Source organism: Strongylocentrotus purpuratus, unplaced genomic scaffold, assembly GCF_000002235.5.
Source record: "Strongylocentrotus purpuratus isolate Spur 01 unplaced genomic scaffold, Spur_5.0 spur5_scaffold_15, whole genome shotgun sequence".
Lineage (NCBI taxonomy): Eukaryota > Metazoa > Echinodermata > Echinoidea > Camarodonta > Strongylocentrotidae > Strongylocentrotus > Strongylocentrotus purpuratus.
The window spans coordinates 3,112,098-3,138,362 of NW_022145600.1; the positions used below are offsets into that span (position 1 = coordinate 3,112,098).

Below are 26,265 nucleotides of genomic sequence, written 5' to 3' on the forward strand. Positions count from 1 at the left end.
AATAATTGTAATTTGACACCCCTGCTATATGTCCAAATTGCACAAATTTTGAATCAAAATGTGCAGGAGACTTGAAAGAAGAATGTCATGAAAAATTAATCTGGAAATTCATAGGGTTAAAATTCTGGGCATAATGCCCCCCCCCCCCCCAAGTCTCATTAGGGTTAAGATTATTTTGTGTAGATCTAATGAATCCATGGAGAAGGGACATTTTGAAAAAAATGCTGTCTTAATAAACTTGATTGCATATTTGGATAAAATGATAGACTGGTGCTCGAGATTACAGGTAATACAGAGTTTTGGTAATATTTCAACAGGATTGGATCATGAAATTTAAAATTTGCATTAACATTGTGAAACCTACTGTCAGAATGAGCAACTTTGAAAAAATTGGGCTCCAAGACGCTAAGGCTTTCGAGAACTTAACATATCATATCTATTGGTGCTCCCGAAAAATTCGGCCATACAATGGTAGCTGCGACCATGAAAATCTTGGAATATGCAGTTCTGATATATTATTTCCAAATGGGAATAGAAAATTGGTCGATTTTAGTCAAGAAACATTGTTTTGAAGCTAAAGTAATATCAATCTTGAGAGGGAGCTATGCAACATAAAGAGTTTATTATTCACAATTTTATCACTTTAGACTTGATTTCAACTGTGACAACGATCACTGGATATTGTAGGATTGCAAAATATAAGCTTCCAATATGTTCATTTGAACCAAATTCATGACCCATACCAAAACTTTGTACACAATGTATTACCTCTAATTTATGACCTTCGATTATTATAAGTACCAATGATAGGCATATGTTATACATGTCGTTTTGGGTAAAATGAAAGAAAAAATGAAGTGAGAACAATGTAGACTGGGTTAGAGAGGAATGATTGTGTAAGAATACAAAAAAGAGGGAGAGAGGAGGAGAGAGGGAGAGGGGGAGGAGAGAGGGAGGAGAGAGGGAGGAGAGAGGGAGGAGAGTGGGAGGGGGGGGGAGAAATGAGAAATTAAAAGAGAGAGAAAGAGACAGGATAGAATACGGGGGACAACAATGAGAGAGCTCTGTATAATCAAACCATAAACTGGCTATTCAGGGCAAGAAGGGGAAGATGGGGGAAGATGAGGGAAGATGAAGAGAGGGAGAGAGAGAAAAGGAGAGAAAGAGAGGCAGGATGGAATATGGGGAGAACAATGAAAAGAGCTCCGTATAATCAAGCCATATATACTGTCTTTTCAGGGCAAGAAGATCAATAGCTCACATCATTTAAACACATTGCAAACATCCTTCTGGTTCTCATATATATATATATTTGTAGATGAATTGGAAGAATTGGCCATGTTTCTCTTTGCCACTAGTCCTGAATCTGGTAGATTTTTATTTTAAGAGCAATCTCCTTATACTTCGATCTTCCTCCTGCGGTCATCCCGAATTCATAGTACGCTCGGCAAAAACAAATTATGGAATTTGTTGACCACGCCATCTTTGTCTGGCAGCAGGTAGGGGAGAGATCACAAAATAGGATAAAGCCAACCAGATTCTGAACTACTTCTCCACATGCATACGTCACCATAACTAAGAATTCAACAAAATTAGTAGATTAGGGATTCTTTACCACAATTCCCTTGTCAATATCCTACTTAATATTCTACATAAAAATATAAATTTAAATGATTTGATGACACCCGACAATGAACCTGAGGCATACCTCCCCTAGCAACAAAGCAAGCATTGGCAAAACTATCATCTTTAAAATTAAATAATTAAAAAAATTGCCACAAATTTATCTTCTAGACCACATTGTATTACTTCATGATGCTTAGCAAGGTAAAACTCGACAAAAACGAAAAAATGAGAAAATGAAAAACATACTTGCTTTAAAAAAAAAAGAATTCATGATTTAATGTGAAGACTAGAACTTCATAAAAAAGGCACAAATATCCATACAAACAACATTCTTACATTTAATATTCATTACATATTTGATATCAGGCGAGCCATATTTCACAACCCTTTTTCTTTCTCATTGAATTCTATGGCATTCAATGGCATAGGTCACATCTTCATTGGTCTCAATGTTTCCTATGGGTTGGTGTATGGATACTTTAGTCAGTTATAATTTACAAATATACACTGTCTTGAGAGGCTCTCGTTAAAAATATGGGCCCCCCCAAAAAAAAAAAATAAAGGCAGCATATATTTGTTTTATATACTTCATTCATATATTCATTGTTCAGCGAGTGGTTAAAAGATTTTGCTGTAAAATTCAAAAGAGTTCAAACTTACCCGCTGTAGCCATTCCTGTCGCCTTGTCATTTTGGGGGTTAAAAATTCAGCAATCATACAGGATTTCAAATGCGTCCAGCGGACAACTCCTGCGGTGTCACGGTGCTCACGCCATCGCAATCTATGCTGATCTGCAGTCCAATTGACTGTGCTGCACTACCGCAGTAGCTGTATGAGTTATTCTGCTTGATTATAAATGCCCGAAATGACCTCTTCACCTTGATGGTCTGCGCGTAGGGTCAAATCACAGGGCCGCCATTGCAGGCCTTAAATTTTGCAGCTATCACTCATAGGATGTCAATGTTGTATTTTCATATTCAAAGTCGAAGTTCAATTTACTTCAATACTTCACGCACTGTGACAGCTAGAGTACTGTGTTAAATTTTGCAAGCCTTAATTAGTACTTTTAGCTGAGGGAGCTGTAAATGGTACTTTTTTCAAAATAGTGTGTTTATTTTTGATCATGTGACACACTTTTAACCAATCAATCAACAACAATATATGAATGATGTATATAAATATAGTTAAATCTGCATATAACGACCAATCAAGGAAGACACACAATGTGGTCTTTACAAGCAGGTGATCTTTCTGTACAATGAAAACAAATTATTGCAGATTTTGATGGAACACTTATTAAGGGGAAATAAAAATGCAGCCTTTTATGGAAAGGTGGTCTGTCTATACAGGTTGCCTCAAAATCAGGTTTCACTATACTACAATGTACAAACCATGTATGTGTATATCGATCTGGATTCAAAAGTGTATAGTCTTCAGTACAATTTACCATTCCAGCTATACTATGAATTTGTCGAGGTCTACAGGAAACATCACTGGACTGTGGACCATGTGGTTTGCGGTTCGAGTCCTGCCGCGGCACTAATGTCCATTGGAAAGACAATCTACATTTGCCACACTCTACCCAAATGGGTAAATGGGTACCTGGCAGGAATTAATACCTTGAAACGCTAGAGCACTATAATGGCAGCCACGCTGAAGCTGGGGTAACAATTGTGGAGCGCCAGAAGTGTTAAGTCTGTCAGTAATTGGCGCTATACAAGAACCCACTATTATTAATAATTAATTAGTGTCGACAATAAAGCTTCAAAGACAACCTTTAATCTCAGATGGCAACAGGTCGTTCTTGAAGAAGACTGAAACAAGTCTTTCAGTTTTGAAACATCAAAGACTTCTCAAAAGAAAATATAGATTTCTAATGACATAAATAACTAATGAACTGTATTCCTTAACTTGACAGCATGATGATGTCCTACGAGGGGTAAGTAAGATTATCAAAGGGTGATCATCCAAACATCACAGAGCTCTCATCTTAAATCTGCAGTCTGAGAAATTATTCGTTTATCAAAAAGTAATGCAACAGAGCAAGGTTATATACCAGGTAGCTCTTTAATACCTTTTTGAGAATGTCAACATAAATATATGTAATTTAATTTTAACTTATTGGCAGTAAAGATATGTTTTTGATTTCATGCAATTATGTGACCAGACAATCTATATTATTGGTTGGCAGAAATTTTGAGTTTCTTAAATACCCTACTACACCAATTATATTAATTTTATTAATTTTTCTATTAAGCGCTATGTAAAAGCTAAATATTATTATTATTAATATCATTATTATCATTACATAAAGTAGATTCATACAATTCATCATTATAATGAATATATCTGCTGAAAACCTAAACGATTCATACTTTTACATAGATTTTATGTTCTTCTGACTCTCAGCAGATAATATAGACATCATTTTTATTTTTACCAGTAAATACTACAATGAAAACAGTAACAACTGCCTCACTCATATACAAATAAAATCTCAAAAAATGACTTGATTTTCACATATCCACTCTTTCTTAGGCACACAACTGACATGATAAGTTTTGCACTCGACATTTATATTATAAAATAGGAGATACATTCTAATATTGCATAGAGTACCATCTGTATATTCTCATAGAGAATTTAACAACATACATCATATATGTATGTAATGCAAAACCAGAAAATTCATGAATTTTTTAAGAGAGCCCATATTGTAATTTGCAACATTCGGTGTGATGATTTGCTTGTTTTCCAGCATAAAACTTTCATAAATTCAACCGCTCAAGAAATTTACAAAATTTTCTGTTAATTAAGTCCTAGGAATAACATACCGGTAATTATTTTAACAATTTCTATGTCATTAAAATATTTCTTTCTCCTTTCTCTTGTGTCAGACTGGCAATGGAATGTGGTCAGAATATATTTACCAATACCTTGCAGGAAATTATCATGCTAAACACATACCGGTATGCACATTATATTTCCCCTAAATTACAATTTTCATGGCCTACTAGCTCTAATCTAGATGGACAGTCATGCAGGGTCAAGGGTCATCTAAGTCAAGGGTCATCAATGTCAGAGGTCACCTGGGCCAATGGTCACTCTGCTCCATGTACCTACTGGACGCCGAACAAGAATTTCAGATCTGCCAGACTGAGTTTCTCCTTCTTACTCTTGGACCTGGAGAGATAAAATGAAATAAAGGAGCAGTCAGAATCAGAAAAAATATAAAATAAAGAAATAGTCTGTTAAGAGCCAGAAAGGAGTTAACTCAGCATTGTACAATGATTTAATGCCGTTCTGACTCTCAGCAGATAACATGATAACAACAAAGTGACTGATTAAAATCCACTCAAATCATTCAATATACATGTATGTATGTATTTCAAATAATAGCTAATTCATGCAGTTGCATAGAGCTTCACAATAAGCTCCACACATATGTATTTACATGACCCAAACAATAATAGATTGCTTGGTGTCATAATGTCAGGACTTTTTATTTTATGTGGCACATTAGACAGCTTGAAGTTTAATGACATTCGTCATATAATCTTACAGTACGGTAGCTATTATATCTCTCATATACATTTCTTTGCATTACTGTTGTACAGAGTACAAAAAAGGGATAGTTTCAATATAAATTTGAGAGCGGGAGAAAATCTACGATTTGATGTAGTATAGTAAATTCCTGAATCCACTTAATCTTACAATGTAGCTACTATACACCTACCCTGTTAGTACATCATTGGCTAGCTGTGTTTTCTTTTTCTGTAGCTGTAATATTCTCTCCTCAATCGTGTCAGAGCAGACAAACTTGTGGATGTGAACACTCCTTGTCTGCCCCATCCTGTAGATCCTATCACAGGCTTGGTCTTCTAAGGCTGGGTTCCTACACAAATAAACAACAAAACAAACAAGGTTTTAACTCATGTACCTTTTTGTACCCCAATGTATGAAGGTCGGGGAGATTTCTTGTTTGTTTTTCATTTACATTTTGAAATACCCGAAACTATTTGACACGGGAGAAGTCCAGGGATGAGCAAGCAGACCCTATCTCAGATAATGTTAGGAACTGGTGATACCATTTCATTTTGAGAGAATTTACAAAACTCATGCTATGTTTTAAAATGATTGTGTTTTAAAATCATGAATAACAATAACAAAATGACACAATCAGATCTTGCTGGAAATTGGAAACATTGAAAAATACTGGACACAAATATGGATACGTCGGGCTACACAAAACCTGTGGCAACAGAATTTGGAGAAAAAAATTCCTGGTCATTATTGGAAAAACAGGGCTTGAGCGAACAAGCTTAATTGTACATGACTGATATAAAAGCAATTGATCGAAAATCTATACATTATTGACTGCTGTGTATTCTTTAATATATTCCAACGTTTTTTATCAGCTAATTCATCAAATTTTTACACCTGCATATATGTGTCCTATAATCTGTATTCGCAAAACTCTGCCCTTTAAAACCTGTCTGCACAAGTTTGGCCAGGGGGGATTAGACCTCCCTGCAAAGTCACTCGCAGGTGGTTATCTCATCAAATCAGCTCACAATTAACATAAGAAAAAGGGGATCATGGGGGACCAATGGTCACAGATTAGGCATTGTTTTCTATAGATGTCACAAGTAGCTATAAGTAGTACAGTGGGGCTTTAAATGAAAACTCAGTCAGATATTTTCTTACCAGTGCATATCAAGAAGGAAGAGGTTGTTACCCCCTATGAGGTTCAGACCAACACCACCGGCCCTCAACGATACCAGCATGACCTGGCGACCTCTGGGGTTGTTATTAAAGTCCTCCAGTGCCTCATCTCGTTTCTTGGGTGGGATATCACCACGGATACTCCAATACTCGAAGCCTGCCTTCTTGAGGTGGCTAGCTACCACATCCAGCATTCCAGTCCATTGGGAGACGAGGACGCTCTTCATGGGGCGGTCCACAGGACCCGCGGCACGGATCTCCTTTAGTCGATCAATCACAAACTTGATCTTTACAAAGAGGGGAAAAGATATGGTTATATTATTAAAAGGCATCGTTTAACAATGTTAAATCTGAGATGCATGGCCCAAAATACAGTGTCTGTGACATGTTGTAATATTGAAGCCCTAAAAAATTAGTGCTTCATGAAGTGCCTCAATAAAGTAAAAAATCTTCAGGTGACCGGTTTTACCATACTCATTTCCACCAATAGACTAGTGTTATAAAAACCAGTGGGAAAACAGATTTTGAAATTTTGATTTCCAATCATAAATATCTTGATAATCAGACGGGCGATTGGCTTGAAAAAGTCATGGGATTCCTGACTGACCTAAAGGTTTCTAATTATGATTGCAGCATGAGCTAAATCCAGGATTTTGTTTCAGAATCTGAGGCAAAGATACCTTGACCTGACAAAACCTGACCCCTAGTCATCCTCGCCCCGATCTATTTTTGACCTTATTATGATCATAATTATGCTAAACTAACCTCGAACTGAGCATAAATATTCTCAACTGACCTTTGTACTTGAGAAGCTGGTTTCATACAAGGTCGTCTTGGGCTTGACCTGACCTGACCCCTGGTCACTCTCAACCAGACCCATCTCCTTCATCTGACTGACCAGGTCAAGCTCGATACCGTCCGTCTCACAAGACTCTTGGTCTGGAAGCTACATTTAACAAAGGAAAAGTGAGTACGAATCAGATTAAGTTGTCACTCTCCAAATATAAATCTATTCTTATACCTTGGAAGAAAAAAAAATGTTGAGTTCTGCAAAAAATGATTATCCCTTAAATTCCATTATAATGTGCCTTCTCTTATATATATATATCAACATATGCATTATTAATACACCTACGTGTTATTTTGGTGTAAAACTGAAATGTCTACATATACATTTCATGAATACAGATATGCTTCATTCAGTGTTTAATTTAATTTATTTCATCAAATTGGCAGCAATAATTATGCTACAACAGTACCTAGCTAGACTCCTAATATTAAAGCTGCAACACACATACTAAATCCACTTACCTCTTTCAGCAAACTAAGATGACCACAGCATTGTCTCAAGCGTAGCAGGATGACCAGGATATATGAGGCGGATACCTTGCCTCCTGGAGCCGCTCCGGCCGCCTGCTCCATCACCTGCCCTGCTATACCACCACCACCGGTGGAAGCCATGGAGGGATGCACTTGTACAGTGGGGGCTGCCCCGCCCTGCCCCTTCCCTTCATGCCAGTTGATGTAGGCCTTGACGGTGGATCTTGGATTGGTATGGTTGAGATAGGGAAGAGTGAAAATAACATTAAAGAGAATGAGAGAAGAAGAAGTGACAGAATGATTTATCTTGAAATATCAGCTATATATCACAACAAAGAAAGGCATTAAGCACTACCTCTGTAAATACATTTTAACAAATGCTCAAACTATATATATATATATATATATATCAGGGCCCATGTTTATAAACCTTACCATGCTAGTGGTCAACTAATTACATAGGACAAATAGTCTTAACATGTTTTATGAATATGAGCTCTTTCGCCTATCTAACATTTGTTTTATCAAGAAAAGATGACAACTCGAATTCCCGAATAATTTACGTGGGTGATAATAAAAAATAACATTAAATAGTATACCATGTTAAGAAACTAGATAAAAAACAGGACGCAGAAAAATATATGTACCGTAGTCCTTGAAACAAGTTATGTTAAGAAAAGTACAAGCTGAAGATGATATAAAGAATATTCAGTTTTACCAGTAATAAGAAGTTTTTGAAAATGGATAATAAATGCTGAGTTCAATTTGATTTCAACTTTATTTTCATTTCAATTACATGTACATTCATTTCAGTCTGTCAGTAAAATTTCACCAGAAATATGCATTTACTGTGGTTATTACCTGGATTGCTGGAAGAGCTGATCATAAATCTTTCTCTCTTCACTCAACAGAGATATTGAATGACTGTGTAGCTTCTTCTCAGGCAGAGAAACCTACACAGGACAAAAAAAGAAAGGGGGATGTATTATCTAATCAAAGGGGGATGCATACTAAGTCAAGGTGGCATGGCTCAGCATTAAAGGGATTCGTTAACTTTGTCTTAGATCCTTTAAAAAAATCCTTGATTTAGCTCATGCTGCAATGATAATTACAAACCTTTAGGTCAGTCAGGAACCCCATGACTTTTACAAGCCGATCGCCTGTCGGATTATCAAGATATTTATGATTGAAAATCAAAATCAAATTTTGTGTTTGCCAAACGTTTTTCATAACACTACAGTCTATTGGGGAAAACGAGAATGGTAAAACCGTCACTCAAAAGTTTTTACTTTTTTGAGGCACTTCTTGATCATTTGTTAGGGCTTCAATATAACACCATATCACAAACACTGATAACACGTAGGGCCGTACATCTCAAATTTAACATTGTTAAACGATCCCTTTAATACCATAGTAAGCCTCTTAGGATGAGCCATTTTGGGATTTAAAATTATAGCTGAAAGCCCCTATTAATTTACCTCATCAGATGTAATATAGCAAATATGCGTATGAGCACAGTAGGGGATTATCTTAGCACATCATTATGCTTCAGGTTTTATCTAATCATCATAAAAGTATATATGGTGACAAGAAACGTGCTGAAGATCACCATACATCTTCCTGCATCATGACATACAATGTATGGTGTGTCATGAAAAGGAAAGACATAATCACAGTCAGTAATTGCAATGTATATGTGCCATACTTTCATTAATAAGTTTTCATTTAATGGCAGGGTTCCAACATATTTTCTGGAAGTCAAACCAAGGATTTTGTCAAAACACTTAAAGGCCCACTGCACTACTAGTAGCTACTTGCGCCCTCTATATAACAAACAATGCCTACTCGGTGACCATTGGTCCCCCATGATCCTCTTTTTCTTATGTTAACTGAGAGCTGAGTTGATGAGATAACCACCTGTCCAGTGACCTTGCAGAGCGGTCTAATCCCTCCTGTAAACTACGGCAGATAAGCTTTAACTCATGCTACATCTGTTCATAAAATAATGAAAATGTGTACAATTCAAGGATAATTGATATGTTTTTAGTCTTCGACCCCTGTTACTACTCACGATTGGATTCCCACTGCTAGTCTTTTGTTCTTTGGTTCTCCGTAAAAGTAGACCCTTGACTAGTGTATGAAGTCTCTCTGATTTGGCCTCTGGAATACAAAAAAAAATTGTCATGGAACAATCTTTTACAAAAAATAGATATAAGGTCCCTTTTTTGTATATGGAAATAATTTCAGTTATTTATTTTCATTCATGCCTTTCATTTTTCCTCTTTCAATCATTTTCATTAAGTTTCTTTTTTCAATCATTTCATTTTATTTTAGTATCATTAATGTTATTTGATAAAGAGTATGATATAAAGTGCTATTATGCTATTATTGTCTGGGGCAATGCTGCTTAAATTCATCAAGAAAGAGTGTTAACATTACAAAAACGTGCAATAAGAATTAATAATCATTCTTCTTTTCTTGCCTATACCAATCCAATATTTTACTTTATTAATGAAATAAAAATTGAATGGAATTGAATCAAATTTGTCAAAACAACCAATGTGACCACTTCAGGTTTATATTGTCCTAATATACATGCAGCGAAAAAGCTTGAGATTTTTCTAATTTATTGCCAATTTATTAGTAAGCTCTTTGCCAACACGCATTGGCGTTTGAATTCACTTGAATATGAATTAAATTGATAAAAACAGTAAAGGTTTATATTTCTGTCTCCTTAATGATACCATTACATGCAAAATTCATCCAATGTAAGATGAAATAACCATGCAAGCACAAAAACAAATGAGTCTTTCCCACATGTGTCTATAATTGATCACATCTTTAAAATGAACTCAGTACTTACTTGGTCCTGCATTCTCTACCTGTCTCTTCCACACCTGATATTCATCAAATGGTGTACATCTCAAGAATCTAATCAATAGAAACAAATGTAGCTTTTACAAAGAGGTCTAATTAAATAGCTACACAAAAAGAAACGCTGTGAAACCGCATAACTTAGGACTGGATCTTGAGGGGATAAAGGAAACAATATCTAAGATAATGCTTGCAAGTTGAAACATCTTTTTTCTAAAGAGGTATTTTGTAAAATTCAAACATACTATCATAACAGAGCCAGAAGAGCCTTTACTGTGTGTTGTAATATACAAGATAATGTCCGTTTGGCCCCAAACAGATTAGAGCACATCTAGGGCATACATGTACATGGTCAGGTCAATACCTTGGATCTGCCACTGTTCAGGTCTGATTTTAAACAAAATTTGCCATAAATTAAGAATATTTCATCAGCAGCTGTGAACCAAGAAAACATTTCAAAGAGCAATATACCTGAGAAGTGAGAACATATCCAAGATGTTGTTCTGGATCGGGGTACCCGTTACTGCCCACCGTGCCCGGGCCCTCAGCCGACAGATAGCGATGGCCGTCTGGCTCTTATGGTTCTTGATGTTATGGGCCTCGTCTAAGATGATGCGATCCCAGAACACACGCAGGAGGGCTGGTTGATTCTTGCTACCAGTCGATGCTTCATCATCCTGTTAAGAATAACAGCAGAAGTCTTTATTACATCGACGAGAGAGTCTTGCAATCATATGAACATACACACGATTTGAACAAAAATGTCTTTTAAAGCCCGTCTGCACTAGTTTGGCCAGGAGGGATTAGACCACCCAGTGTGGTCACTGACAGGTGGTTATCTCATCAAAGCAGCTCTCATTTTACATAAGAAAAAGAGGATCATGGGGGACCAACGGGCACCACTTGTCCCGGGGGTAGTCGTCCAAGAGGGTTGGTGCCCTAGGAGGCAGTTGTCCTGGGAGGTAGTTGACTGGGGGTGGTTATCCAGGGGGTGGATGTCCAGGGGGTAGGTGTCCAGATACAGTATCCACATAGGGTTGATTTGGTGTAACACACTTTTTGGAAGACTGCAGGTAGCAAAGGACTTGCCACATTTGCTTTTGATTTGAGTGGATCTACTCCCTTTGTTTAATTGTTATGGTTTATTTAAAAGATCATCGCAGCCAATGGCTGAATTGCGATACATTTCACAAAGATACAATACAATTCAAATTCAAATAACACAAAATATGAGTGATGAGAAAGAGAGAAAGAAAGAGAGAGAGAGAGAATTGGGAGAAAGAGAGAGAGACAGAGAGAGATAGTGAGAGAGATCAAATCTTTAAGCTCTTACCCTCACTGGTTCTACTCCCTTGTCATCCTTCAGAAGTGATTTCAGATCGCTGCTAACCAGGTTATAGGTAGTAAAGACCATGTCATACTTGGCTAGTTCCTCTGGCCGCCTCTCCCGATTCGGTCCATGGTACAGATAGATGTGTAGCTGGCCAGGCTTGCAACGACGTTCAACCTCCTTGGCCCACTGGTGCATGAGGGATGCTGGGCATATCACCAGGGTGCAGGTGGATCGTATGAAGTCCTCATCCTTTTCACTAGGTTTCGCTAGTAAAGATAAGCAAATATTACACCCATTTTATATCCGCAATTATACCTCTTCTAACCTGTGCGATCAGTCTCTTTTTTCTCTCATTATATTTTTTTCTACTGTTCCAATAGACAGACGTATGGATAACCCCAACTGTAATGCTTCTGACACCATCTTCGGTGGGCAGAGGCATAACAAAACTCTTCCTCCTTAAAGTGACTCAGTAACATAGCCTCAGATTCTAAAACACAATTCTTGATTTAGCTCATGCTGCAATGATAATTATAAACCTTTAGGTCAGTCAGGAATCCCATGACATTTACAAGCTGATTGCCTGTCCAATGTTCAAGATATTTATGATTGGAAATCGAAATCAAATTTTGCGTTTTCCTAAAGAATTTATACACTACAGTCTTTTGGGGGAAATGAGTATGGTAAAACACGTCACTCAAAGATTTGTACTTTTTTGAGGCACTTCATGATCATTTTGAAGCGCAATTTTCTTAGGGCTTCAATATAACACCATATCACAGACACTGATAACACGTAGGGCCATGCATCTCAGATTTAACATTGTTAAAGGAAGTTATTGGAAGATGTTTCCAATGATACCTACCTGTTCCTTTCTGTGCTTTTCTTGCTGCCTTTGCCTCCTGTTTCTTCAGGAGTACCAGTGAGATCATGGTCAGGGTTTTACCAAGTCCCATGTCATCAGCTGAAAAAAGAAACAACAATAAATATTAAACCTTTAGGCATATCAAGCACATCAAACACTAATGGCATTTTTGCTTAAATTTCCTAGGGCAATACTTTGGCTTTTACTACAAATTATAGAGGTGTGTTATCATACTGCTTTTTTTAGTATTGGGTCTAATGGGCTAGGCAGAAGTACCTACTCTTGATTTTTATCTCATAACAGGTAGTCCCTGTTGACATACCAACAAGAAACAGAGCTACCCTAGATAAGTGCTATGGTAACATTCCTAAAGCATACGTTGGAAAACCGTGTCATCGTCTAGGAAAGTCCGATCACCAAAACATCCGCTTACTACCGGCTTACAAGCAAAAGTTGAAAAGAAGCCGGCCTGTCACTAAGCAACGGTACGCGTGGACTGATGACTCAACGGAGGAACTTCGAGCAGCCTTTGACTGTACGGACTGGGATCTATTGTTCAACTCAGCGAGCTCACTAGACGAAGCCACTGATGCTATCACAAGTTATGTCAAGTTTTGTGTCGACACGATTATACCCCGTAAAACGTTTAAAATGTTTCCCAACAATAAGCCATGGGTTACAAAGGAACTGCGGGACCTGCTGAAGGTAAAGAATGGTGCACTCATCAACGGTAACAAGACGCGTGTCAAAGAGGTACAAAGGGAAATTAAACGCTTAGTTGACTCTTGCAAAATGTCTTATAAAAACAAACTCGAAAATTACTTTCGAAATAACAAACCTGCTGCTGCCTGGAAATAGTCAATCTGCCATTTCTAATTTTACTGAGCTATGACAAAACCTCTACTTTGGGGCATAGTAAAAGTATATTGTAAAATTGAGATTAAAATCTTAATCTTCTTACGCCTCATAAGACAGGAAGGTTAACACCTTCATCTTGACTCTATCATTTAAAGGTCAAAGTTCATCAAAAATTATTACAAGACCAATAATGAAAGCAAAAATAGGGAAAGTCACAAGACATGGACATGAGGTTTAATGTTTGAAGAGAATAGGATACTATATTTGTGACAAACCAAAAAAAAAAGGACTCTTACCCAGAATTCCTCCACAAGGATGATGTTCCTCTCTCCATGACAGCCAAGCGAGGGCGTACTTCTGATGAGGCATGAGAGTGACTCGGAGGTGGCTGGGGTCATCTGCCTCGGTCTCAGCAGATGGGCAAGTTTCAAGAGCTCTAATGAATGCAGATGTAAAAAGATACTGAAGCTACTACAAGTGCAAGTGCAGTTAGAATCAAATGGTTTACCCATGAAAAATACAAACTAAGGATGTTGTGGTTGGCACAACAATGTTTGATTTATATCACCCCCCCCAAAAAAAAAAATAAATAAATAAAATAAATAAAAAAATTAAAAAATGTTATATCCATATAAAATACCTTGCACCCACTTTTACTTTGTTATTAAACAAGAAGATTAAAAGGAATTAGGTATCAGGCATTGGAATATATTGACAACTTAAAAATCATTGTCCCTCCCCCACCGATGTCGCTACTTCTACTCATTTATTTTCATGTCAGATGCATGACTTTTCGAGGGAAAAGTGAGATTGTCAACAGTGGGCTGAAGTGGCTGGAAATGTTGCTTGATAGATGTCTGTTGTAAGCTGCCACCTACCGGTATGTGGCTACCAATTTGAAGAATATCACATTCATTTAAAAGCCTTTAAAAATTCCTGGTCCTCAGACATTCCATGAATGGCCAATGACAGTTATGACTTTAGGTGGAGCTTGATTAATGATGCTTACTTATGAAGCTTTTCAATTGTTTCTCTGATGGTAGTATTCACTTGCTCTTGTCTTGAAAAGGTCATACGGCCACCGTACAGCTGCTGCATCTGAGGATTAGCTAGAAGCACAAAATAGAAATGAAGGGGATTTAGTTTCAAGTGATAGTTTCGAGACAAATCCTCCCTGCCGCTGGGCTCTCATTCGTGGGGAGTGTTTCACAAAGACTAAGATCGAGTTAAGTTGGACTGGTTGTTCAAACCAATGCTCTCAAGGGACGTCACAAATCTACATAATTTACACTTTTTGATAGTTCATTCAGGGCATGTGAGTTAAATGGATTCCGCATCTAAGAGGGCCCTTTGAAGCAGTCCGTTGCACCGAGAGTCTTTTTTTCCCCCTATCATAATCCCCTTAATCCCCCACCCGGACCGCACAGCTCGCAAATCTCACTCCCGAAACTGAGTGACATAGGGCTCGCGAAATGCATTGTAGGAAACACACATCGGCTGCTATCGACAAAAATGGCGGCGTACAGTAGGGAAGAGTATTTGGTAGGCGACAATTTAGACTTTCTGACTGATTTTGAGGAAGATTTGATTCTTGAACCTGGTGTATGGGAAGTTGGAGACCAATACAAATTATGCACGTGTGAAATTCCATCAACGGAAAATCTTATTCGTTGCAGCGAACCAGAATGTTTAAAGTCTCACCTCCCCGGTTAAATGGTTTCATCGTGAATGCGTAGGCCGCTCCATGTAAATAGGCAGCATTTGAATACATGAATAGTCAATACACTCGCAACATACAGTACAAATGCACATAATCATCCCGATGCGGTTGATCGGCAAGTTTGACAGTAGACTCACAACTTTAATTTTCAAATTATTCTTTCTAACATCAGAAAGTTCAACAAATTGTATTTTGATGCTCTTTAGGTGTCATCAATCGTCACTATAGTACTGCCTTTGAATAAAATCAGTTGAGTTTTGTACAGTGGTGTTTGAAATGTTGAGAATCAATAGCACAACTTTGAATACACGGCCAGGGTAGTAATGCAGCTATGTGTGTTTCCACCAACAACATCCAGCATGTACAGCCCAGCGAGCACGGCGGCTTTCGCGTCGCCGGCCCGTACTCGGAGTGAAAAGTGGTGATGAATTGACAACTTCTAACCCTCATTAAACCAAATGCGCAAATATACAACACAGTTTCATTTAGTTATTTTAAGAGATAAACTTATGGACTACCTTCCTAGCTATGTAAAAATTTCGGAAACTTTCGGAAAACGTCAATAATTAGAAGAGAACGTGATGATGATGAGAAACTTGCATTCACTCTAACTCACGATTTCCTTGGTCGATTTCGCTGGTTCAAATGGCTACGTCTTCAGAAGAGTTATCCGAGCACAGCGAAAGCATTTGATAACCAATAGAAGGTTGCCTTGTGCCATAAGTTTTCGATTTTGTATTTTTGTCTGTTATAGCTATATACATCTTCAATGAGTATGACGTCATTTTCTCGGTGACTCGCATGGCTTCAAAGCCTTTTTTTTACGACCAAGTGTTTGGAGAGCTTAGGGAAGCAGGCCGCGTTGCGTAACACTTCGTAACATTTGGATCACCAGAGGGCATCTGTGGTCTGATAAGGGCAGCTGTTAATGGATTTGATGGCTGAAGAGGGTTAAATTACTTGTTGTTAAGCCAAGTTAATCTTGAATATCTTTCCCTCGGGAAATTCTTTCGAGACGGAATCTCCATTTAAAGTCTCACCTCCCTGGTTCATTGTTGGATAAAAAAAAATTACTTACATTGTAGACTTAACTTAGACTTGGACTTATTCTATAGTGTGCGATTTATGCCCTTAAAAATTCTTGGACCAGATGTGGGCGCGCCTGACAAATCTCATATTTTATTATTACATGTATTATGAAATTCAGGAGGGTTAAAGTACACAGTGACCTGCATATTGGTAAGGAAGATACATTGCTTGTGCTTGCTGGTAGCGTTGCTGTGCCATTGCATGGCTCGCGGGCTGAAGTGGCTGGAAATGTTGCTTGATAGATGTCTGTTGTAAGCTGCCACCTACCGGTATGTGGCTACCACTGGTATGAGCAGCAGAGGCAACTCCTGTGAATAGAATGGAAATAACATCAATGTTCTTGCTAGAAACTGATATCCATGTTGGCAATTTTAAACAAAATGAGACTATAGCAACTCAGCAGATGCGTGAGAATGGGACCGAAAAAATTTATGGAGATTGAAATATCAACCATGAACTAATAACACTAGCTATTTAAACCATTAACTTAACATTTTCCTAACCTAAAAATAATATCTGTAAGCCTTGTTAAAGTGGTAACTTCACTCAAGGTGTGATATTCTGGTGGAGACATGGAGTAGTGGGGAATTCCAATAATTCTACTGTATGGAATTAGAATACTACGAAATTCATACTGAGCGATACATTTCATGGCAATAATGTTCATCGTTATTCTCTTCTATACAATTACGGGAACATGGAAATTTGAAAATGGCACAAAGCATTTAAAAATTGCTGCGCGATAAAAGCAGGGCTGGTCAAGTTGTCTATAAAATTTTATCAATAACTGACCATTACCTTGGGCTGACAGGCTAAGCTGCGGAGGCTTGTACGACTTGGCTGCTTTGTCCAATTTAAGGATGGCCGTCTCCAAATCAGCGCAGACTTGTTTTAACCTTTGACCTCCGTCAGGGAGACTAGAGAGAGGTACCCTCTGCATGAGATCCTGCAAAATTATGAAAATTACATAAATAACAAATTCCCATTGTGATGTCATACATGAACCAAAGTACGATATTGAAGAAGTCAAACAGGGTGATCAGATCCTTGCTCTGGCAATACTTGCTCCAAGCTTTCTTTCATCAAAGATGTACTTATAGGGTAAAGGCTTTGGATTACAAATGGGTTTGAGTTTAGGTTTTGGGTAAAGATTAGGATTACTTAGAGTGCCAAGTCTAGAGTTGAATTCAAGAATTTGGTTGTTATCAAAAACTATCAGGGTCAGTTGTCACCAATCAGCAAACAGACAAGTTTACAAGTATATTTCTTACACCAAAATTTGCTCTCTATCAAATGTAAAATCACATGAAGCTTACTCTCACATGGCAACAACTTATTTATGCTAGCAGATTCCATACAGATACAATGTAATTCAATACTACCGAGCATAATTCAGTCCGTTTCTATCCTTAATGTTATTGTGTTAGTGCAGAATTTTTGTGTTATTGTATGATTTCTCATAAATATTATTATAGGGAAAAACAAGGACAGGGGGATGTTAGTATGCACCCAATATCAATCATCAAACACCACTGACCTTCTGTCTCTGCAACTGTCTCTCATAGGCCTGCCTCTGTGCCAGCAAAGCCCTCGGGTATGCTGCTGCTGTCCCAGACTGGTTTGAATCACTTCTCACTGAAGATACCTGTGGTACTACATTCACTGCTGGTTGATGTGAAGATGGAAGAGGGGCACCAGTCTTTTCTTGTTGATAAGCTTGTTGGTGGTGCTTTGATACATTGGAGGACGAGATGTTTGTGGCAGTGCTTGATTTTGTTTCACTGGAAGGCGCCACTCTATCGCTATCTTGGAATTTATCTGTGGGTAGAGTGCAGTTTGAAATAAAAATACAAAAATACACTGACTTAATCACTCCTTCGCTGTAAACAAAGACATTATACCTAAAAATTTAAATGACTGCCTTTAACTCCCGATATCTTAAAAGGTTCTTATAGTAAAGGACGATTGTGCTAATTTGCATGTCACAGTGGAATGTAAAAAGTGGACTCTTTATAGAAATAAAAACAAAAAAATTAGATATATAAAAGTAACAGATTCTTAGTTGTTTTTTTCTTTTCATACAAATATCCCTTTTATTAAGATGTTTCCAAAACTTATCTGAAAAGGGAGAAAAGTTGGTTTGACATTTTCCCCACCAAGTATCCCTTTTTAGTTAAAGTTTATGAATGGTAAACAAATAGAAATTCCCATAGGCGAAAGAAAGTATGGGATGCAACTTACTGTCTGGTACATCAATTTTCATTTTGCGCATGAGTCTTTCTCTTAATCCAAGACTAGGATCCACAGGGGAATGGCGATCTTCCTCCTTGCTCCTGGCTGCAGTGGGAGCAGCACTGGACTTATTCTCAGTGTGAGTTACCACTTGGGATCTGACCTTAGGTGTGTCTTCAAGGATCCTGCAGTCATCATCATCATTGCTGTCTTTGCTCTCTTCGTCATCACTACTATCATCGTTCGGTGCACTGCTGTCCCTCCACGACATATTCATACTGTCGTTCTGTCGCACCTTGTCAAATCTTGCAGCCAATTTATCTTTTTTGCCTGTTTGTTGGCTATCGTGTGCCCTGTCCTTTAGTGCAGCTTGATGATATTGCTTTTCTGGTTGCACCTTGTCCGTAGCAATCGCTTCCAGAGTGGATTTGAGAGTGGATGAGGTAGTGGTACCAGTCTTTGATCTTACATCATTGAAGGTAGATGCTTGGGATCTAACCTTGGGTGTGTCGTCAATGATGATGCAGTCATCATCACTGTCTTTGTGCAGCTGACCGCTGCCTTTTGCCTGACCCTTTAGCGCTGCTTGCTGATGTTGACCTTTCTCCTTGGCAACCATCTCCGAAGAGGACTTCACTCCATGGGTTGGCTGATTCTCAGGATACCTCCTATGGTCTCTCTGAGAGGAGGAGGATTTCTTTACAGGATTGATTTCAGAACCATGGTGTCTCTCTTTACCATCCCCTTCACTCCGACTCCTCTGAGAAGCATTCTTTGATGAGCTCCTTTCAGAAGCATCACTGTCTCCCCGACCATGCCTCTGCTCCATCCAACCCTGTTTTCGGTCTCTTCCATCACCTGAGAAAACATCTCGGTCCGGGTCTGAACTGGTCCTTCTCGGTCCATCGCCCCTTTCCTTCAAATCTGGTCTCCTGGCTGCATCCCCACTTTTCTCCCTTCTCCTTTCTCCATCCATTCCATCTTTAGATGATGGATGCCTTCTGGAATCATACTCTTTGCTCTCTTTGCTACCAATTTTCGAAGCATGCATTTGCTTGGTGATATCCTCCACATTTCCCTGTTCACTTCGATGCTTGCCAGCTTTCACCTCAGTGTTGCTGTGCTGGCTTGTCCCTGTGTCATGTTTCCCCGATGGCTGTCTGGTGGACTTCACTGATGTGTTTGGTTTCTCTACAACATTGCTCTCACTACGATGCTTGTGACCATGAGATGAGAGGGAAGAGATCCCATTCACGTCACCAAGTGGCCTACGATCAGCTCGATGCACCTGGGTGGAACCATCAAATGAAATCCCATCAATTATATAACACAGAAATGTAAAAAGCCTAAGAAAGCCATTTTCTGCATATTAGACATTTGATAATGTAGCATATTATTCCTTTATACTTTATGTCAAAATATGCAATTTAGGAATTAAGAACTAATTTCTGGAGCTAAGTTTGAATTTCCAAGATCATTCAAGATATCTGTCTACTTTAAAACGTGTCAAACATTTGCTCTTATACATTTTGCTATCTCAACTTCACTTCTGTTGTTATCTCGGAATGACAGATAATTCTAGAAGTGGAGAGAAAAAGACACACACAAAAAGAAAGCAAAACAAGAAAACAAAAGAAGGAAGCATACAATGATTGATAATTAATAGCATCCAAGTTTCCTCAACCAAATTTTCTATAATGCTTACCACTACATAGCCACACCATCCTTTGCCTTCTTGCTTTGATGTTGTGCATCGATAGTACTGCCTAATAAAAGAAAAATGGACAAAATCCATAATAAAAAACAGGTAGACAAGTCATTTTATTAAATATACCTGTACATGTACATTTGAATTTGGTTTGAAGTCATGCTTATTCAGACTTATATGTAGTCGTTTATAGTTTGTAAAAGAAAGCTTTGTGGAATGCCTTCAACTTATGCCTTATAAATACTGCTAATCGAAGAAGAAAAAAGGTGAACTTTCCATCCATCCTTGAAGCACAGATTAAGTATGAAATGACCAATTAATTACTCTTCTGTAGCGATTTAAGTATTGTTTTTAGAAGTGATTAATTCAACTGGTTTCACTATGAAAACCTCCACACACAATTACACTCTTTTTTTTAAATGAAGGAAGGTAAGAATTAAATTCTACATGATCTTTCCTGAAATGTTAAGTTTAGGTAGTTTAGCCGAGTATGGAGCATCCTACATTAACTCACATATAACTATAGCAAAAAACAATTTATATAAATAAAAGATCCACTTGCCTGAGCTCCCCGTTAGCTTTAGATCCAAACCCTTGTAGTTCTACTGGTACATCAGAATGTTTGAGGCAGAATGATGGCGGCAGACTAGAATAGTGAAAATAATGTTGTAATTAAAATAAATAATTCTGGTTAGGTCCATAGGCTTACCTCATCTCTAAGACTGCTACAAGACAAGTAATGTTTTAGATGGATCAAGACATAATAATTAATGGTACCGATTAATTTAAGGTGTAGGGGTGTTGTGGTCTAGTGGATAAGTCTCTGGATTGTAAACCACAAGGTATGGGGTTTGAATCCCTGCCACAATACTAATGTCCTTTGGCAAGACGTAATCTACATTTGCCCCACCCAACTCAGGTGAGATAAATGGGTACCTGGGATGATTATTCCTTGAATGCACTGTGTGCTAATAACAGCTGTCAGGGCTAAGGTAATAACTTCCAAAGCTCTTTGGAAGAGGATAGGGGCATTACGGTATATCATAATATGTTATGCGCTATACAAGAACGGATTATTATTATTATTCAAGGTAAAGATAATTCATATCTCTATTCTGATATCTTATTCACTTCTCTTGATTTATTTCAAGTTGTAATTAGGATAAAAAGTTGACAATGATGAATATTTAATTCATTCTTGCAAATGAATACAGTTGTAATCACTTCAGAAAGCAATCTTTGTCATCTCTTTAAAGTCCATTTGTGTTTTCATATTTTGAAAGGCCTGCTCAGGTATTCTGTTCTGTATTTAAAAAAGGAAATCAATCTTGTACTCACATATATTGTAAATTGGGGTTACATGTATAGAAACTAGATGGAATTTTGACTGCGCGCAGTCAAAAATGATGCCTCCGCCATAGAGCAACTTTACAAACCAAAACGGAAGCAATTTTTAAAATTCAAGTTTGATTGTAATCCATCTGTCGGTTTTAATAATAATGCATTCACAAGCTATTTATAGTCATACATAATGAGCCCCATGACCTTTGACCTGATGACCCTAAAATCTAATCAGTTAATTGGCTCTGCAAGATACATATATACATGTCTTGAGTTTGATAGTAATCTGTCTATTGGTTCTCATTATAATGCGATCACGAGCTATTTTTGTAGACATAATGAGCCCTGTGACCTTCGACCTCGTGACCCCAAAATCTAATCAGTCCATCCCATAGGAAAGTGAAAAGTATGCCGCAGACCTGCCGCAGACCTGCCGCAGATCTGCCGCAGACCTGCCGCAGACTTTTAGTCTGCGGCAAAGAGTATGCCTAAGTATGCGGCAGAAAGAAATTTTGCTGCAGACTTGCCGCATACCAGTATGCCACAGGAACAGTCTGCGGCAGATCTGCGGCAGGATGAAATTTTGCTGCAGACTTGCCGCATACTAGTATGCCACAGGAACAGTCTGCGGCAGATCTGCGGCAGGATGAAATTTTGCTGCAGACTTGCCGCATACTAGTATGCCACAGGAACAGTCTGCAGCAGATCTGCGGCAGGATGAAACTTTGCTCCAGACTTGCCGCATACTAGTATGCCACAGGAACAGTCTGCGGCAGATCTGCGGCAGGATGAAATTTTGCTGCAGACTTGCCGCATACTAGTATGCCACAGGAACAGTCTGCGGCAGATCTGCGGCAGGGCGAAACTTGGCTCCAGACTTGCCGCATACCAGTACGCCACAGGGACAGTCTGCGGCAGGTCTGCCATAGGAAATCCCATTAAAGTCTAATAGGGCCAATTGAAACCAATCATCTCATGCATATTCATTATTACTTTACACGTGTGACAGAAAAATACATTTATCATGATTTGTTAAGCAAATTAAGATAATGCACATCATTTTTGTGATTTCTATTTTCCTTTTGCCATTATTAACCAATAGATTATTTTGTCTGATCATGTTACAATTACATTCACGTTTAAGCAATAGATATATTAATTACTAACCAAGAAACTATGATTACTAACCAAGAAACAATATACATATTTAGTATATATATGTGTACGAGCCTGTGTCACTTTAAATGTTACTCTTGAATACACTTCAAATGATCAATGTGATGAAGTCAATACAATTGAGAATAGAATATACCTAATCGGTAATATATATATACAATTGTATATATTGGTATTACCTAATTGGTAATATCGATTATGAAGTATCAATCAGTTTATCACTGGTTCTTCTACATGCATACTTTATTGCCACGTACTGGATATGAAAGAGTATGCGGCAGGTCTGCAGCAGGTCTATATGAGATATGAATATTCATGACGAAGAGTCTGCGGCAGGTCTGCAGCAAGTCTGCGGCAGACCTGCCGCAGACTCTTCATCATACTGAAAGAGTATGCGGCAAGTCTGCAGCAAGTCTGCGGCAGACCTGCTGCAGACTCTTCATCATACTGAAAGAGTATGCGGCAAGTCTGCAGCAAGTCTGCCGCAGACTCTTCATCATACTGAAAGAGTATGCGGCAGGTCTGCAGCAAGTCTGCGGCAGACCTGCCGCAGACTCTTCATCATACTGAAAGAGTATGCGGCAAGTCTGCAGCAAGTCTGCGGCAGACCTGCCGCAGACTCTTCATCATACTGAAAGAGTATGCGGCAAGTCTGCGGCAAGTCTGCGGCAAAACTAATTTGCATGTGAAAAAGATGACTGTCTGCGGCAGGTCTGCGGCAGGTCTGCGGCAAGTCTGCCGCAGGAGTATGCGGCAGGCTCATTTCTTTCCTATGGGATTGGCTCTGTTAGATACATACATGACCCAAGTTTGGCACGAATCCATCGATCGGTTCTTGAGATAACGCGATCACAAGCTATTTTTGTATACATAATGAGCCCTGTGACCTTTGACCTCCGACCTCGTGACCCCAAAATCTAATCAGTTCATTGGCTCTGTTAGATACATATATGACCCAAGTTTGGCAGGAATCCATTGATCGGTTCTTGAGATATTGCGATCACAAGCTATTTTTGAATACATAATGAGCCCTGTGACCTTTGACCTTCGACCTCGTGACCCCAAAATCTAATCAGTTCATTGGCTCTGCAAGATACATACATGATCCAAGTTTAGAGAGAATCCATCAATTGGATCTTGAGATAACGCGATCACGAGAACGGGACGTACGTACGGACGGACGTACGGACGGACGGACAACCAGAAAGCATAATGCCTCCGGCTACTTTGTAGCGGAGGCATAAAAACATACCTTGTTTCCTGCACAAAATTGCACTTTTGTTCAGCTGTAGATCTACAGATGTAAAAACTCCTTCCTTTTCTTGGTCCTTCACTTACACCAGTTTTAAGAAAGCATGTTTCCCCTACAAAAGGATAGATAAAGTATGGTTTGAGAAATATCAAAATTGTAACTTTTATATTCAATATTAAGGGCTTGAATTTGAAATTACATTTACACACTCCAGCAAAGCATAGAGAGTCAATGCTAATGCGTATTGACCTGTAGCGCTGCACTACGTGCTAATAGGCAGCAATTGCACACATGACACATGAATAGTCAATACACACATAACACACAAATGCACACAATGAAGACGATGTGGCTGTAGGCAGGTTTGACAGTAGTCTCACGACTTGAATTTTCAAATTATTCTTTCTAATATTGGCAAGTTGAAAAAATTATATTTTACTGCTATTCAGGTGTCTTCAATTGTCACTAAAGTACCGATTTTGAGTGAAATCAGTTGAGTTTTGTACAGTGGTGTTTGAAATGTTGAGAATCAATAGAACAGGTTTTAATACACAGCCAGGATAGTAATGCAGCTATGTGTGCATTAACAGGGGTCCCTGAAAGCTGCATGACACTCTAAAATCCAGGATAAATAACACAATTAAAATTCTACTGTAGTTCAATATAGCTATCCACCTGTCGCCAGGTAGATCTGGCAATCTAAATTGGTATAATTAGTACAAATTTTTAAAATTCTTTGTATCCCTTACAACTAGAGTACAGACTGGGATAATTTACCTAAAAACATAAAATCAATCCTCATTCCTCAATAATCAGTTTCTCCAGGACAGCGTTCACGCTTTTGGGAGAGTAATTCTTCTTCAAGGTTTAAAATAACTGTCCACAACCGCCTTTCTATTGCAAACAAAACATTAATCCAATCCTCTCCGCAAAATTACCAACATCACACCCTACCCTCTCCATATAATATGGTGTGTGAAGTAAGGGACCGTAATGATGATTGTCATAATGAGAATGAATTACTTCAGTTAAATGAATTTAATGAGAATCTGAAATTACAGTCGCACTAAGAACTTTGCGCATTGAGCGCTGTACAGTGAATTTATCCACTCTCATTGGCCGATCCGCTCGAGTGGCTTCAAATTTAAGTGAGAGGGGGCCTACTTAACTAATATATAATATTACATCACACCACAGAGATTTTGACATGTCCTGCTTTAAACAGATGACGCACTTCATAACTGACGCACACACGGCATTGCTCACACATAAAATGGCCCTTGTTGGCGCCAAGTTAGTAAAATGAGGCTGCGATTTGCCAAGATTGGATGAATGATTTGCGCATGCGCTAAAATGTTAGCTAAAGTTCTATGCGATCGCGAATCCCTAACTTCACACACACACACACACGTCACACACGCGCGCACGCACCCCACAGGCGGTACAGAACAGTATGCAATTGTATCGTGCAGCAGTTTGCCGTGAAACCTGTAAAAAGTGTATATAATATTGTCTCGTTTTTAGGAAAAATAATCCAAAAAAGATATAAAAATTGAATTGACACGAAACAGGTAAGAAACATAGAGGTCTAGTCTAGACCTAACAACTTTTAAAATCAAGATCATTTTAAACAATTGACATTGTACTGTCTGTAGAAGATTTAGTTGATTTTTGGAGGGTATCTCCACACCGGAGTTACGGATCAAAGTCTGGATATGATTCTGAACTATGGGCACACTTGTAAACTGGCGCCCGTTACTAATTTAGACGTGTAGAATCTAGACTGGTCTTTTGTTTTGGTCCCAATTAAAGCAATAAAGGGACACCGATGACTTCGAATGGGACCGAGAATTGAATAGGCAAGATATACATTTAAAAAAAAGCAAAATAACTACAAGATACAAGATCTGTTGTATCTCACCATGTCCTTTGCATTGAACCTGTTCCATTTTCCGTTGAATTTGGAGATAACTTCACTAATAAACAGTTTTTTTTCACTTTTCTCGACCATTCTTGAGATCGAAATTTAAAAAAAATCCCCGGCATTGGTCCAGTTTCTGTCTTAAGAGGGCAGCAAACAATGCATTTCCGGCAAAACAGGACCTCAATATTTGTCAATAGTACTGGCGCTGGCTGCAGCTGATTG

General features: G+C 38.4%; 1 protein-coding gene across 1 annotated transcript; it reads right to left on the reverse strand.

Annotated features, from left to right (window-relative positions):
• Positions 1-1,872: 1,872 nt before the first annotated feature.
• On the reverse strand, positions 1,873-26,202 carry LOC100889534 (transcription termination factor 2). The gene is made up of 21 exons (XM_030985362.1): positions 26,041-26,202; positions 24,120-24,231; positions 20,913-20,996; positions 20,348-20,408; positions 18,652-19,930; positions 17,948-18,228; positions 17,209-17,356; positions 16,551-16,718; positions 14,611-14,710; positions 13,898-14,037; positions 12,744-12,842; positions 11,879-12,144; positions 11,017-11,222; positions 10,535-10,602; positions 9,743-9,831; positions 8,533-8,624; positions 7,663-7,894; positions 7,148-7,297; positions 6,334-6,638; positions 5,363-5,521; positions 1,873-4,809 (listed from the first exon to the last, which is right to left on the reverse strand). The coding sequence occupies exons 1-21, from the start codon at positions 26,066-26,068 to the stop codon at positions 4,746-4,748; spliced, it is 4,131 nt and encodes a 1,376-aa protein (XP_030841222.1). The 5' UTR covers positions 26,069-26,202; the 3' UTR covers positions 1,873-4,745.
• Positions 26,203-26,265: the final 63 nt, after the last annotated feature.

Coding starts and splice junctions, on each gene's coding strand:
- LOC100889534 (XM_030985362.1), bottom strand. CDS start 26,068: ATGGAACAGGTTCAATGCAAAGGACATG. Junction 11,223..11,878: donor AGGGAGTAGAACCAGTGAGG/GTAAGAGCTTAA, acceptor TATTCTTAACAG/GATGATGAAGCATCGACTGG. Junction 10,603..11,016: donor GATATGTTCTCACTTCTCAG/GTATATTGCTCT, acceptor TCTATTGATTAG/ATTCTTGAGATGTACACCAT.